The following is a 15996-nucleotide window of genomic DNA, read 5'->3' as shown; positions in this document are numbered from 1 at the left end:
TGCTGGTGGAGGGGATGGGCTGCAAAGCCTCTGTGGGGATTGTGGAGAGTGGGAGGTATGGTAGTCTTACCATGTGAGCACTGCCAGCCAGGAAGGCCCAGCTCCATGCTGCTCCAAGTAATGCCAGGGAAGGAAAACAAAATCCTTCGAAGAGGACAAAAGGGATAACATTTCTCCCCCAAACTCTGGTTTCCCCAGAGCCCTCAGACACTGCAGTCTTTTGGGAGAAAACTTTTTTGGACAAGCACCAGCATCCACCAACAGAGTGCAATTCTGCACCAACTTGAGAGGGGGAATTGGGAAGACATATCTCCATGGACTGTAGGTAATTAAAATTAAAATGTTTCTTCAGTTTAATGAAGAAATATTCATAATGTTACAGAAATTGTACTAAAATGATGGTAACACTCATATTCCTTCACCATCAAAGTAAATAGACTTTCTTTGCTACAAGTCACTCAGAAAAAAACCTTCCTTAACATAACATGGAAGCAAAATCCTTGCTTCCCCAGGTGAGGGAAACGTGCAGATTACCCATGTAGGTCTGTTTTTCAGGATGCCTTCAGATAACCTGTTCCTCAGAATAAGCTGCACTGCTAACACAGTGCAGGAAAAATAGCAGTGCATGAATTGTAGCATGAAGCAAGAAGTTATCACAGCTGTGGGTTTGAGTTTGAAGCTGGCATCCAGCTGGCAGAGACTGGATGACTATTAAATACGTCAACAGCCCCAGATGAATGCCAGGATAGCCTTGTGAACAGGAACTCCTGATGGTGCTTTTTCTTGTACTGTTGCTATTTTAGTTCTTTTTGATTTCTGTCTATTTTGGTTCTTACATAGAGGATAAAAAAAACTCTGTTAGAGAAATCAGAGTCCTGGAAGGAAAAGAATGAGGATGCCAGCTGGTCACTCCTTCTTTGCCCCTGGCTAGTATAACTGCAGTGTATTTGATTTTTTCAAGTCACAGAAGGTTAAAATGACAGGTATGGTATGGCCTCAGTGTATGTCATCATCTGCTGGGTATTCAAGGATTTCTAAGGATTTAAGCTAGCCTGTTGTTTGAACACAGGATGAGCAGTGATTTCTGTTCTCTGGTATGTGTTGTGTTTCCCTGAGGGTGGAAAGGGACGCTGAAATTTAAAGCGATTCTCATTTATTTAGTATTTCCCTGTACAAAAGCAGGGAGTTTTCCAAAGATGACTGGAGTGCAGTCATTTGTGGAGAACAACCTGTGGCTGCTACCTGGGTTACGTGGGCATGTAACAATACCTGTCTGCCCCATGAATGTCAGACAAAGCTGTCATAAATCTTGAAGGTCAGGCAGTAAAATTAATGGGAATTGCAGAGAGCAGGACCCTTGTCAGCTTCATAATAGTGCTGTGGGTGGAAAAAAATTTCTCATGGTTTTCTTCAGGCTTTAGGCAACCCACCTACTGATGCTCAGTGGCCATTGTCCAACTATAAGTGCTTTTTGCTCGGAAGAGTTCAGTCGTTACTGCTTTTAGTGTGTTCCATAGTCACCAGCGGAGCCCAGGCCAGGAGCAGAGCCCGCTGCAGTCAGTGCAGTCAGTGCAGTGCAGTCAGTGCAGTGCAGTGCAGTACAGTGCAGTACAGTGCAGTCAGTGCAGTCAGTGCAGTGCAGACAGTGCAGTGCAGTGCAGTGCAGTGCAGTGCCGTGCAGTCAGTGCAGTGCAGTGTGGTGCAGTCAGTGCAGTACAGTGCAGTGCAGTGCAGTGCAGTACAGTGCAGTCAGTGCGGTGCAGTCAGTGCAGTCAGTGCGGTGCAGTCAGTGCAGTCAGTGCAGTCAGTGCAGTGCAGTGCAGTCAGTGCAGGCAGTGCAGTCAGTGCAGTGCAGTCAGTGCAGTGCAGTCAGTGCGGTGCAGTCAGTGCAGGCAGTGCAGTCAGTGCAGGCAGTGCAGTCAGTGCAGTGCAGTCAGTGCGGTGCAGTCAGTGCGGTGCAGCCAGTGCAGTCAGTGCAGTCAGTGCGGTGCAGTCAGTGCAGTGCAGTCAGTGCAGTGCAGTCAGTGCAGTCAGTGCAGTCAGTGCAGTGCAGTCAGTGCGGTGCAGCCAGTGCAGTCAGTGCAGTGCAGTGCAGGCAGTGCAATGCAGTCAGTGCAGCGGCAGAGCCCCCACGGCTCGTCCCCTCCTTGGCCCGCCCGTGTGGGGGCGCTTGGCATCATCTCCTGTATTTTATCGTTTGCAATAACGCTTTGTCATTGCAGAGGTGACCGGGGCCCGGCCTCTCCCCGCTCTGCCCCGTCCGGCCGATGGTATCAGGCGAGGTGGGGCGTCCTGTTTGTGTCCCGGAGCGGGGCCGGGAGTGCCGCCCGCCCCCCCCGGCACCGCCGCCGTCCCGGCCCCGCAGCGCTCCCGGAGCCTCGGGCTGGCTGCGGTGACCGTGCCTTCAGGGGTTTCTGCCGGTCACCCGCCGCGAACAGGGAAATATTTTTATTCCCCCTCTGCTGCATAACTTGGCTTCTGTTTTCTTGTTGTTGTTTTTTTCCTCCTGCCTTTGTGGATGTTGGCTGCGGCCAGGGCCAAGTCACGGGGCAGGATGTGCTGCTCCTGCGGAGGTACAGACATGCAAGTAAATGACACGGCTTTCTGCAACTTCTCCGGGTGCTGGAAGGTGAGAACCTGTACCGCAGAGCTGGTGGCTTGGCTCACGGCACAGCCCTGCATCCCCTCCTGAGCCCTGGCCTGGAGCTGCCCAGGGGCAGCATCCCTCCCAAAATGTCTGTCAGAGGTGTTTGATTGCACAGACGGGGGTTGCTTGCATTGCAGAGTGGCTCTGGGCACGGTTATTTTGCACACACAGCTCCACAGGAGCATTTTCAACCCCCTCAGGCAATTGCAGGCTGCATGTGTTGACCATGTTCAGACTCCCTTGAATAGGCCTCCCTGTTCCAGTCACACCTGCAGCTCTGGGGGCCTTTCAAAGGACCTGCTTTGCAGGTCAAGGGACGGCCTCTTCTTGTAGATCTCTAGGGAAAGAAGCTGCTCAGGTCCAGGCAGCCGTGTCCAGCAAGGGGCAAATGCTGAGGCTTCCTTGTCTCCTGTGGCTGGGGTCCCTTGTCACTGTATGTGCCCACAGCTGCAGAGGGGACAGTGTCCCTGCTTGAACCTCTGTTCTGTTTAACTTCCTCTAAGCATTTGATTCCCTGCTTCTATGCCAAGAGCATCTTGCTGATGCTCCTCAAGCTACACAAGTACCTGTGCATCTTTCTGCCCTGTGGGGCAGCTGGGAGCTGTAATGACCCCTCAGGGTGCTCCTGGGTTTCTTCTGCAACCCTAGGGGAATTGGGGATCCTGTCCCAACCACCATCTGCCACCAGCACCTCACGTTAGATGAGGTGAATCTCTCCTTGTTTGTGTATCTGAAATAATGTTTTCTGATCTCTTATAGGTGTTACTCAGAAAGCCCAAGCAGAGACTATGCAGCAGATTTGATCACGCAGAGGCTTCACAAATGCTTGAGGTCCAGATGTGAGTTGCTCCTGATGCAAATCAAGGAAAGCTCTGATGAGCAGCAGAGACAGAGAGCAAGCATATTTTTAAACATATAAATCTGGAGGTAATAATAGAAATATCTTGTACTGGTCCAGGTAAAGATCGTGTGTCAATATGCCACAGGAAATGCAGTGAGGAATGCCCTTTCCTCCAGGTTAATGCCAGCCTAATGGATAGTTGTTGGTTTTGATCTTTTTTCACCTGTTCGTGTACCTTGGCATGTGTCCTGAGCCTGGAGCTGGGCTGCATTTTGCACCTGCTAGAAGGGGTGCATATATCCATGTCCACAGCAAGTCAGTTCAGGGAAATTTCACTAATGTTTGCTTTAGGAAGCAACTTTACTCTTCCCAGCAATTTTCATACAGATCTGAGGGCCTTTTTCCAGCCCTCATTTCTAGATGGCTTAAAAGTTGTGTCCTGTGCAAAATAACTACATTTAATGTCTATATGTAAGTCTGAGACAAGAGGTCAAAGAAAGAAATGCAGTCAATATGAGCAACCTGCCTGGTCAGGGGAAGCTCAGAGACATGAGCAGAGAAAACACTGTATTGGAAATGAAGAAGTGAGCATGGGGATGCACACACACACACACACACACACACACACACATACACACACACACGCTTTAATCCATGCCCACAACCCCCCTAGACCTTTCAGTGGCCTGGTAAACTTCTTTTATTTATCTTCTACAGCTGAGAAAGTGTCCAGGTAGTACTTGGAGATACCTAGAACTGCATATGGCATTGCAACAAAGCTTGGGCATGATAACATTTTTCTGGGCCACAGGACTTGGTTGGACTTAAGTGTTCCCATGACTGCATCACACCAGTGCTACATCACATGTTCAACATTGTTTTTGCTCCAGAGGACCCCTAAGAGTGATGGGGAAGTGAGGAGATGAGCTAGACACAGAGTGGCTCTCCCAATGCCTGCTGCAGCACATTGGCCTCTTGGCCATGCTAACATTTTCAATATGCCTACAAGTTTCCCATAGATAGTGTATTTCCCAGCCTTTGAGGGAAAGCATCATTGCCTTCCCTTGAAGCAATACAAGGCATTCATGAAGTTTCTGTGCTGAACTGTGGGAAAAGAGCAGCAAGAAGCTGTGACCCCTGGGTAAGAGCATGCTTTGGAAACACCGTCATCAGAAAATCAACACATCAGCCCAGAAGGCCCACAGACAGCTGATCCCCTCCAGCCTTATCAGAGAGAGAGCTCCTTTGGATGCTGAGGCAGCAGCCACTGGACATTTTTGAGATGTTTATTCTATCCTGTGTTGATATTGAAGTCAATACCATAACTAAAAATAAAGATTTAAAAAAAAAACCCACGCTGCAGCCATTTGTTCCTGAATTGTTATGTTTACCCACACCAGCCCAGACTTCCATTTAGGCAGGCCTGTAGTCCCAGATGTTCAGTCATTTTCAGCAACATGATCATATCCCATAAGATTTAGCCTGCTGGAGCAACTATATTAAACACGCCTGTAATTTTCCACTGTAACTGGAAGACTGCATTCCTCAGGGGCGAGCAATTGCTGACTGGACAGGCCTTGTGCACATGCAGGCAGCACAGCCCTGAGTTCTCTCCACCCTCTCACCAAGGCAGGAGGGCACAGCACTTCTGTAGCCCAACAGGGCTTGGTCTGGGTTGAGGAGGCTCCCATCAGTAGCACTTCCTAGAGAGGGGGCCATGGTGCTGGAAATCCATGGCCAGCTGCTGCTGCAGGGATGGATGTGGCTAGGTCTGCAGGTGGCTTCTCCATTGGCCCTCCTGGCACTCAGAGCCATAGGCATGGTTAATGTCTATTGAGGTGACCCAAAGAGAAAAATGGTCTTTAAATAAATAAAAGCAGATGCTTCACCTAATCACCTCCTGCTTCCTGATGAACAGACTGGGCAGAGGTACCCATCGCAATGGCTTTGCACAGCTGGGGAGACTCACCCTAGCACCAGGTACTGGTGTAAGGCCACCTCTCTGAGGGGGGATGTGGGATGTCTCTGAGTACAGCCTCCTCCTCCAAGAACCTGGCTTCAGGTTAGTGAAAACTAATGGACAGATCTGTGTGGCTAATTCTGCTTTCATCCACAGGTAGCAGTGGTGGCAGAGGACAGTGGAGAAAGCCACACTGGTTTAGGGTCTGTTCTTGACAATACTTATGGCACAGGATTTGCCTCGGAGAGTGCAAGGAGGCACTGAAAACTAGTTGGAGCCAGGTGTTCCCTTCTCTGTGCCAAAGCATCTGCTGAGAGATCATGTTCTGGAGAGTGGAGTGCTCATGTCCACCAGAAAGAGTGAAAGAGGTGTCCTGTGAGTGCTTGGAGGAATCCAGGTTTGGATCATGTTTCTGTGCTGGAGGGGCTGTGTATAGCCAGGATCAGTGTTGTGGTGGCAGCTTCTTCCAACACACCTGCCTTACCTCCTCCAGCCAAGCACAGGCCACCACCATGACTCACTCCTGCAGTGCTGACAGACAACCAGGGGCAGGCAGCCCCAGCCCCTATCACTGACCCTCAGCCACTGCTTACATCTGGCCTCCAGCCTTGGGAGAGGGAAGACTCCTCCATGCTTCCTTCAGCACCAGGGAGGTACTTGTTCTTTAGATGCAGGTGAGGCATAAGGACAACATGAGGATCCTCTAGGGAGAACTGTGGCAATTCCCATCTTTGGTTCCTGAAAATCCAGCACTCACCTCTTGACCAGGAGCAGCACAATCCAGAAAGGGCAGCCTGGCCTCAGCTGCCACCTTTGCCTGCGTCAGTGGGGCAACTCTGGAAGAAAAGACCCGTCTGTGGGTCCTGTTGCCAACTTTGATTATGACTGGGCTGGTTTTCCTGCCACTGATTTTTGTCACACAGAAGGACTGGTCAAGGCATTGCTACTCCTGGAATCATCAAGCAATACATCTACTCTTCAGGTGGACAGAGACAAACATCCTCTTCTCATACAAATACCAGAGGGGAGTAAACAGATAAACCAGGCATTAAACAGCTTATCAAGCAGGCTGCTTCCATTAACTCACTGAGCTGCAAGACTGAAGTGTCCAAAGAAGCTTTTCTTGCTAAGGAGGGCCTGGCTTGCCATCTTGTGATCTCATATGAATAGAGGGATTCAGAAGGTCTAGAGGGTAAGTCCTGTGAGGAGTAGCTGAGGGAGCTTGGATTGTTCAGCCTGGAGAGAAGGAAGATAAGGGGAGACCTTATCTCTCTCTACAATCACCTGAAAGGAGACAAGACAGGACAAGAGTACATAGTCTCAAGCTGTGCCAGGGGACATTCAGGTTGGACAACAGGAAGAATTCCTTCACAGGAAGGATGTTAAACACTGTAATGGGCTGCCCAGGGAGCTAGTGGAGTCACCATCCCTGGAGGAGTTCAAGAAACATCTGGATACGGCACTTAGTGCCATGGTCTAGCTGATCAGGCGGTGATTGGTCAAAGCTTGAATTCAATGATATCAGAGGTCTTTTCCAACCCAAACAATTCTGTGATTCTTTGATATCCAGCTCACCTGCTCCTAGTAATGGGACACTTCTTCCAGCCAAAATCCCCTGACAGAAATTTCTCATGGGCAGATTTTCCCCACAGAAGTTAACCCCTTTCTTCCATAAAACCATCAGTGCCCAGTTCCAAGGCTAGGACAGGAGTCAGATAAGATGATGTAAGCAGCACTGCCAACAAAGCCATCCTGATTTCCTACAGTGCTCCAGCTGGCTGGGATGGTACGATCACACCCTCCAGCTTTCACAAGGTCACATGAATCAGCTACCCATTGTGAATGTATTTTTAGTGACATTAAATAAAACGAAGCTAAAAATACATCAAGGAGGTAAATGCAGTTTTAAAATTGAAACAGCTATAGGAGGCTCTTGGTCTCTGCAGTGCGTCCATGGGAGAGCTTGTCCCTGCACTCTCCTCCACCAGGGAGATGGGTGCTGCCATAGTCACTGATTAACCACCCACCCAGGGAGCTGCTGCCCACACTGTGGATTATGTCTTGACCCCCTGGCCACTAATTTCTGATGCTTGACTTCACTCTGCAGTGTTTTTGTAGACCTTTTGCCACAGCACTTGTTTCCCACAGCCTTTTGTTTCCCCTTAGTAGTTTCAAGTGTAGGAAACAAACCTTATTTCTGCCATCCCTGACTTGCTTCTTATTCTTATAAGTACCTGCTCTGCAGCTCAGCCTTCAAGCCTGTGTGGAGGCAAGGATCTGGCCAGCTTTGAAGATATTTTGGTATAATTCCCTTTCTTATGAGAATAGCAGACAAAGGATCCCAAAACAAGAGGCAAAATGGGATTTTTGTGAGCCGTCCATGCTACTTCGCTTTCTACCACGTGTTGCATTTTACCCCCCAACCAGAGAGGAAAATATTCCCCATGGCAGCTTCTCCTCACCCTGTGCACTCTTTGCTTGTGCTCTTTAGTGCAGGCATGAAGACACTGCTGTCATCGGCATAAATAGTAACAGGAGAAGAAGATGTTGAAATCATATTATATTTATTACATACATGAGATACAAAAACAAATTACCAAAATAGTATCCATTTTTGTGAGTCCACAGGACCTTGAAAGAAAAATACATATGTAATGTGGATTGGTAGCCTAGTAATTTTTCTGGTGTTGTATTTCTTCTTTCCCCTCACACTCATGAACAAAATACACTCTATGCAATGCGGTTTAAAGATGTTTTACAGAAAAGATGTATTTTAGTGCTGAAAACTGCAGTAAACTGTGCTATATTTCATACTGGTGTTAATGAGGAAGTATAATGGCTGTATATATTGCAAACAATAACACAGAAGAAAACAAATAAAATGTTCAGTTTTAAATACTAACACAAAAATAAAATAAACTCCAGGCCCCCCATGAATCGTTGGGTGGTGATATGTGAAGGCAAGACCTTTCCGTTCTCTGCATCCACTCCTTTTCCTGCAGTCGGAGTTTTTTCTCCTCCGGCAATTGCATTTTTATCTCAAAGTCTCTCCTCCTCATTCTGTTTGCAAAGTCTTGCTGGAGTCCTGCCCATGGGCTCCAAGTGCTGGTCTAAAGCTGAGACTTCAGTGCAAATACCTTATCTTTCAGATTGCATCCTCAGATATTCTGAGTGGCCAGTGCCAGGCTGGCCATTCCCTTTATACTGTTGTCGCTGTCCAGCTGCGGGGGGTCTTCAGGAGTGCTTCTGTTTCAGGGAGTTTTTTTTCACATGCCACCTTCAAATTCTTCTTTCCCCAACACAATCAGACTTCCCACAACATGAAGTGGCAGGTAGTAAAGTGCTTTATACAATGAAATATTTACATTAGGGCTAGGTTCATTTTTTAACACTTCAAGGACAAAAGCTCAGAGACGCTGCACCTTCCACAGCTGGCTCCTCTCTGCAGCCATGCAGTAGGTGAAGAGCTGGCCTCTACATCACCCCTGTGACAAGGCAGAGGGATTCAATTCACTCCAGCAGCTCTCTCCTTAACAGCATCAGCAGAGAATCTAGCCCCTGAAACCTTCAGCAGGGCAAACAGGTTAAAAGCAAGTGGCACCCAATTCTCTTTGACAGGTGCCATGTGCTAACATTTAAGGGGGGATTTCTAAGGAGTGGTTCTCATTGCCACGCTGGTGCCAGCACCTACCCACTGCTGTGGCCATTGCCTTCCCCACAGCACCCTCTGAGAGCCCCTGGAAGTCAGTCAGGATCCACACAAGTGGCACTGGCAGTGTTTTGCTTCTCAGCAGTAGCACTTCTAGGGTGGCAATTTAGTTTTGGGTGATCAGTGGCTTCATGGGAGTTGCTCCAACATTACACTGGAGCGAGACAAGCCTCCATCACCCTTTCTTTTGTTTCCCTCAACATAATGATGAGCAGGGCTCAGGGTGAGGCCCTGACAAGAAAGCTACAGGCAGGTGAAAGAACATTGGCCAGAAAGGGTTAAATTAGACAGTGCCTACAACTCTGAATGCCTCACTACACAACGTGTTGGCACTATTTTCTTACATTCCAGTTTTCATGCTAGAGGTCTTCTCTCTGTGGAGGCTGTTGCATTTTGTGCATAAAGAAATGCCCTAGGCAGTTGCACATCTCTAGTTGCAGTCTCTTTTCAAAATCTCCAAGACCTTTCTTCCAAGAGCTGACTTCCACTGATGGACAAAACTTTTCATGTTGACAATGAGTCTGCCCGTTCGGACGTCCTCGTGTCCTGCCACAAGATACTCCAAGCCTGCAAACCAGCAAAGTGGTCAGGGACTGCACAGTACCATGCTTAAGAAGCCTATTGAGCTGCAAAGTCAGCCTGGACATCTAGTCCCATGTAAAAAAGCATTTACACGAAGAAATGTTTATATATATTGACTCTCACATTTATCTGTCTATCTATAGCTCTATCTGTATCTATGGGAAAACGACCCCTGTGGCTACCTGTCAGTGAGATGCAGCACACAAAATGTGATTTTGTTAGCTTCTAAATATAAATGAAAGCTGAACTCTGGGGGCGGCACTGCAAGTTTTTATACCTCTTCTGGGAACTGCTATTACCTTCATTTGGCTGCCACCTGACTCACTTCTCCCTGAATATATCTGGGCCTGGAAATCAGTTCAGCAAATTCAAGGAATAGAACAGTGCAGGATGGTCCAGTGCTTGGTATCTTGCTCAGAGTGGCCAGTGGCCTCTTAAAGGCAAAGGCATGCCAGACCCCAATGAGAGGCAACACTAAATGTGCTGGTACCAATACCCAAGAAGAGTCTGAAGGAGTGATTGACACACTGAAAAGAACTGCTAATTTCTGCCTCTGCCAGATATTTTAGAGACATGACAGCAGGGTCTGACAAAGCCTTAACTGATTGTCCAGAGACAGATAGAAAGGGCTGGAGTGTGTCCCTGTAGTGCCCTGCTGCAGGTCTTTCCTCAGGTATCCAGGTCGGCACTTCACTTTCAGGACACGACTCAAGACAGTGCTTGAAACCAGGTAATAACTGCTAAAGAGGGGGATAGAGCAAAGCCTTTGGTTTGAATTAGCTAAAGAAACACTGCCACAGATCCAAACAGCCTAAATGGGCCACAAATGTGCCATAAATGGGAGCAATAAAGAGGATAGTCTCTTTCAGGATCCTGGCAGGAGGGTCAGCATCCTACTGCAGCACATTTAGGGTACAGCCAGCATCAGGCCCCCCTTGTACCCACTCCTTGCACCGGTCTGGCGAGTGCAATGTGCTGGTGCAAACCAGGCATAGGAGATGGGCCTTCCCCGGTGCTTTCAGTCATCCCACTCTGTCCTGGCTGCAGCTTCTGTCCTCTTGGGTTTTCATTTTGCAGTCCAGAATAAAGGGACAGTGCCTCCCAAGTTAAAGGTCAAGCAATACAATTTTCTTTCTCCTTTATCTGAGGTTCTGGGCACACACATCCTCTTTTCTGCCAAGTAAACACAGGATATGTGTGGCAGCATCACCCTTTACAAGACATTAATTTTGGCCAAGTCAATCTTGCTGTTATAAACATTACTTTTCAACGGTTCCCTGATTTACTTCCCTTAAGAGAGGAACATGATATGCACACTCAGAGAACAAGCAAATATTGCTGAGGTTGTTGAATGTGGCTTTCTAGATTTTCAACCTGATGCTACAGAACTGTAAAATTAAAATGAGTCCAATGATTGAGATGCCACAAGCCAGGACTTGAGGCTGTGCAATTTTCCCTGGCAGGTGGCTCTCTGCCTTTCTGTGACTGTGCTTGGCAGAGCTATGGAAGGGATGGGCTCCTCTTACCTTGCAAACACACAAGGCCTTTAAATCTTTCAGCTCAAGGTGTCCCCAGAAGCACAATCTGCCTCTGTGTGTGTGTGTGTAGCAGAAGGTGTGCAAGGGTGGTGGAAGGATTCCCCTTGTAGGAACTTAAGGATGTTTTTCATCTGAAAATAGCCCACAGAGATTTGATAAATGCTTGGAGGTTTTTTTTTTCTTGACAGAGCCTTTAAGAGTCTACTCTCCTTTTAATATCCCTTTACTTCTGTAAAATGGTATAAACCCACATCTGTCTTACTTTTATGTTTATCTTTGATCTCCTCTATGTTTTTGAAGCTGTGATTTCCATTATAGCTGTATGTCAGAAAACTGTTTTATCAGCTTGACTTTTCATCCATCTGGTTTTGGTTTATTCACATGTAGGCCACAAACTCTTACTGTGATAGAGGGTTGAATCTGCTAATATTATATTGCAAGCCACTCAGAAATGAATGTGGTAGCTAAAGAAAATAGTGAATTTAAAAAAAGATATCTGGGATCCTTTTTTCCCTCTTTGACATTATTGAATCTTAAAGATTCACTCAACGGATGTTTTCAAGTTTCTTATTAGCAACATGACTTCTTTTCAACATGAAGGCTGAGACCAACTTTTACTCATGGGACCAGCAGCTGCATTTCAAAACAATACCAAGCTTTGCAGCGTAAACCATGAGAGCTGGCAAGGAAGTAACAAGGGAGTAACACCTGATGTGTCAGACACCTGGACTGTCACTAAAGACAATTGTATCTCCACCTTTCTGCTGTTGCCTAAGAGACCTCCATTGATTCTGTGATTAATGCTGTCTTTTCATCTGTTGGGGAAAATCAATGAAGCTCCTCTGAAGTTAGTTGAGTGGTAAATCTGGGTGTCAGGTGTGGGGCTGCCCTGAAGGCTCAGTTTTGGACAGTTTCCATTGCATTGCTTCAGGTTCATATCAAGGCAGCTGCATCTGGGCTTTCTTGCTTGTGTTTTCATTGCATATGGGAAAATAAAACAGCTATAGCTATTTGATTAGTGATTTATGGTGTTCCAGCAGTATCCAAAGTCTTACTGCACTTAAACAGTAGAGCCCTACCTAATGCTGCTGATTCATCTGACCTTTGCACCTGACAAGACTTCCTAGCTACAGCTGTGCTATCACAGCAGCTTGCCTTCAAAACCAGACAGTCACTCCTGTGCACATGAAAGAAGACTGCAAACACCTTGTCAGTGTTTGCAGCACTTTCTGCACTACCCAGCCTCACAGATAGTCCTGTAGCCCCCAGTTTCTAGTGCTGAAAGGGATGTCTCAGCACCTACATCAATACTCCCATTGCTGATTTCCCAGTGGTGTGTACACCTTGTGGAAAGAAAGCCCTTCATCTGAGTTAGTTGGTAACTGCTCATTATCTTGGAGTTGTAAAGAGAAGCGTGTCAGCTGGAGCTTAGTTTTGCACTGTGGAAGAAACCCCCGAATCTGCATGTCCTTGTCCATACTAGAGACTGCATGCATTGTTTAGCCACCACTGGTTATACTCCATTTCAGTGAAAAAAGATGGGAAAAAACTGTGGAGCTCTCTCCTCACTGCACAAGAAAATTTCTTCCAAATCTTGTAGATGTAAATTTGTGTTACTTTCAAAGAGAAATCTTCACTGGAATTTGGATTAATCTTCAGTGCAGTATCATGACTGAAATTAGATTTAAATGTGTTTTTATGGATTCAAATTAGCTTTAGCTTTGAAAGATATATCATGCAATTGTGGCGTGATGTGCACCTCCCTCCCTCTGGGAACAGAGACTGGTAAAGCTGAAAGCTTGTTACTACCCTACATGAAGAGAACTGTATGTTTTAAAATCTATAGGATGAACCAAACTTTTCTCTATGAAATTTCAATTTGATGGAGATTGCTGTTGGAATCCAAGTGATGTAACAGCCAATAATTTTTAATCAGCACTAGGCTGCAATCTCAGCTCATTGGTATGAGGGGTTAGAGGGTCAGGAATGAAATCTGTGTATATGTGGTGGGGATGTACTATTCAGGGAGTCAAACTTACCAGGATTGAGGATGGGACAAGTGCAGCCTCTGTTAGTCCAGGATTCAGGGTAGAGTCTTGTCTTCTTGTCCCGGAGGATCTTCAGCTTTGTAGATTTCAAGACTTTCTTGATCTTCACACTGACTTCTGCATGTGAGCCTTTGTCATGAGCTGACAAGATCTTCACCTTGATCACTGGGATCACAGGAAAGCAGGAATTTGAAACCAGGAATACACAAACTATTTACAGGGCTCTTTTTTTTTTTATTTTTATCCTGGTCTAGTGCTGGTGTCTGAGTGAAGCAGTGAGGACAATTGCTTAGTTACAGCAGAGTTAGCCCAGTGCTCCTTGCTGGGGAGCCCAGGATCAGAGCAGCTGCTGGGGAGCATATATATCCCCCTGGGATGGGGGGAAAATGCTGCCAGTTGTTTTGGCCAATGGCCCCTAGAACTGCCATGAGGGCATGAAGTCCCATTTCCCCCCAGAGCTCAGCAAACCCTTTGTGTTCCTTAGTACTTTTGGAAATCAATTGGATTTAGGGATGGACCAGAAGGCTTTGCTGGCCTCATCCTCCTCCCACCCTGGTGACAGTCCTGCTGATTTGCAGAACTGCCAAATCCAGTGGAGGACAGTGAGACATTGGTGGGGACTGGGGCAAATCAGGGAGTATTTTGAGCTCACTCATACCCAGAGGCACATTTTCACCACCTGACATTCCACTGCTGAGCCCCTGCATGGTGGAGGCTCAGGGCTCAGTTCCTCCACTCAGCCTATACTGGTAGGTATCCCCATGTGGTGATGCTTTATTCAGCACTCACGTTGGGGAGCTCAGGGCAGCCTCTCACAGTGTGGCCTCCTGGAGCTCATGATGAGCCCCGTAATTCATCTCTCTCTCTAGTCTAGCTGACACCTTCACATGTTGACTGATGAAAGGGGAAAGAACCTGAGTGCACTTTAGATAAGATTTATGGAGGTTTTGTAACTTTTCTTTTTCCAGTTTCTTATCTTTTGCAAGATTAAACACAGTTACTATCATGGCTGGGAAACAAGACAGAGCAGAATCAAATTTTTTCCTAAGATCACTAAGCCAGAGTTACATTTCAACAACTGGCAGCCCCTTGAACTCCACTTTGTGGGTTGCTCTGCAGCCTGCAGAGGTATGGGCTATCTCTGTGCATTTTTGACTTCAGTGTGAGATGAAACAGGTGCAAGAGACCCCTGCAAGAGATTCCTTGGGATTGCTGCACAGAGCATTCCTTGCTCTGCCACAGGATGAAGGAGGCAGTTCAGTGGCACAGACCAGGGAGGTCTTGGGAAACAAAGTGCCTCTTCTCATTCATTTAAATCCCAGAGACACACAGGCAATATACATTATCCCATCGCAACAGCTGAACTTTGTTCACAGGGGGAAATTCCCAGCAGCTGCCAGAATTATTTCATCCATGGAGTGGTGATCATGGTCCCTCCTTACATTCAGTATCATTCAGATACAGTCATTTCTAGACTCTGATTAGGGTACCTCATCTACAGACACTGTCTCAGTGACCCGTTTTTGGTAACAGTGGTCTGTCTTGGACCTTCCCAGAGACACTTCCAGCTTTCCAGCTCTTGTCCTCCTGTGATTTTTGTACAAGAATGTTTCGATAGCAAGAGGGATGGGTAACAGAACAAGTTGCTTCACCCACTTTGACTTGGAACTGTGATACCTATACACCTTGACTGAAGATCTGCCTTTAGACTAAGTATCTCATGGGTTTGCCAGGATGGAGCAGTGCACACACAGCACCTCTCATGCTTGATGTACACTTTTGCACTGCCTTGCAGACCTCCCTTTACAGCCCCCTCACCCACAACTCACCATAAGTGTACTTCATCCCGCAGAAGACCTTGGGATTCCCTAAAACTTGCTCTTTACATTCACATTTACCTGGGGAAAAAGAAGGAAGCAAATGGCTGTGAATTGTGCTTGAAAGATAGGAGCATTTGCAGGCAGAGCCCAGGAAGTGCCAGAGGTTTTTCAAGTGGTCCACAAGCCTCATGCAAAAAAAAGAACTTTGCAACTGTTTTCAGATTGAGAATGAATATAGACTCTTAGTCCAAGGGCAATTACTCCTTGTTTACAATTAGAAGAGAAGAAAAACAAAGGCCTTATTATTTTGCCTTGGGATGCAAATAACATGCGTATCTTTCCCTGTGGTATTTTCCACACCATAATGTACCAGACAAAATTTTAAAAGGAAATGTTGCAGAGGTTAAGGCAGATTAATGACTTCCGTGATCTTAGAACAAAGAACAACACGATATACTTATTTACGTTTAAAATGAAATCGCCCAGACAAATGATGGAGCTTTCCCCTCAATTAACTCAATTATTGTATCTTCAAGATGTTATCAAGCTGCTCTCTGAAAATGGAGGAAATGACGCTTGCCTGCTTGCATGCAGCAGCTGCAAGGGAGGACAGCCTGATGCTGCCCCAGGGGGCCAGCCTGCCTTGCACCAACCTTCATATAGCACCCACCTCCCCCAGGCTGGGAACGCAGGAGGGAAATAACTTCTCCAGCTGCATGCTACATCATCTCAAATCACATCATAAGCTGCAAGTGATGCCAAAATTGTTGTGGGTATTGGGGAAATAAATTCTGAGTTAGAAATCCCCTAACTGCCTGCCAGTGAAGTGGGAAACCCCACCCTTTGAATAC

General features: G+C 46.8%; 1 protein-coding gene across 1 annotated transcript in view; it reads right to left on the bottom strand.

Annotated features, from left to right (window-relative positions):
* Window positions 1-7995: 7995 nt before the first annotated feature.
* The window catches only part of NTN4 (netrin 4), a gene marked incomplete at its 5' end in the record, with an annotated part of 44343 nt that continues 36342 nt past the window's right edge, over window positions 7996-15996 (bottom strand). Inside the window, 3 exons of the mRNA XM_083859055.1 lie at window positions 7996-9724; window positions 13317-13490; window positions 15155-15223. Of these exons, the coding sequence (XP_083715181.1) occupies window positions 9588-9724; window positions 13317-13490; window positions 15155-15223 (380 nt within the window). The 3' untranslated portion in view covers window positions 7996-9587. The remainder of the gene's footprint in view (window positions 9725-13316; window positions 13491-15154; window positions 15224-15996) is intronic.

Source organism: Zosterops lateralis (genome assembly GCF_965231275.1).
Source record: "Zosterops lateralis genome assembly, chromosome: 4".
Taxonomy (NCBI): domain Eukaryota; kingdom Metazoa; phylum Chordata; class Aves; order Passeriformes; family Zosteropidae; genus Zosterops; species Zosterops lateralis.
The sequence above is the reverse complement of the archived record's forward strand: the minus strand, read 5'-3'. Positions and strand labels throughout refer to the sequence as shown.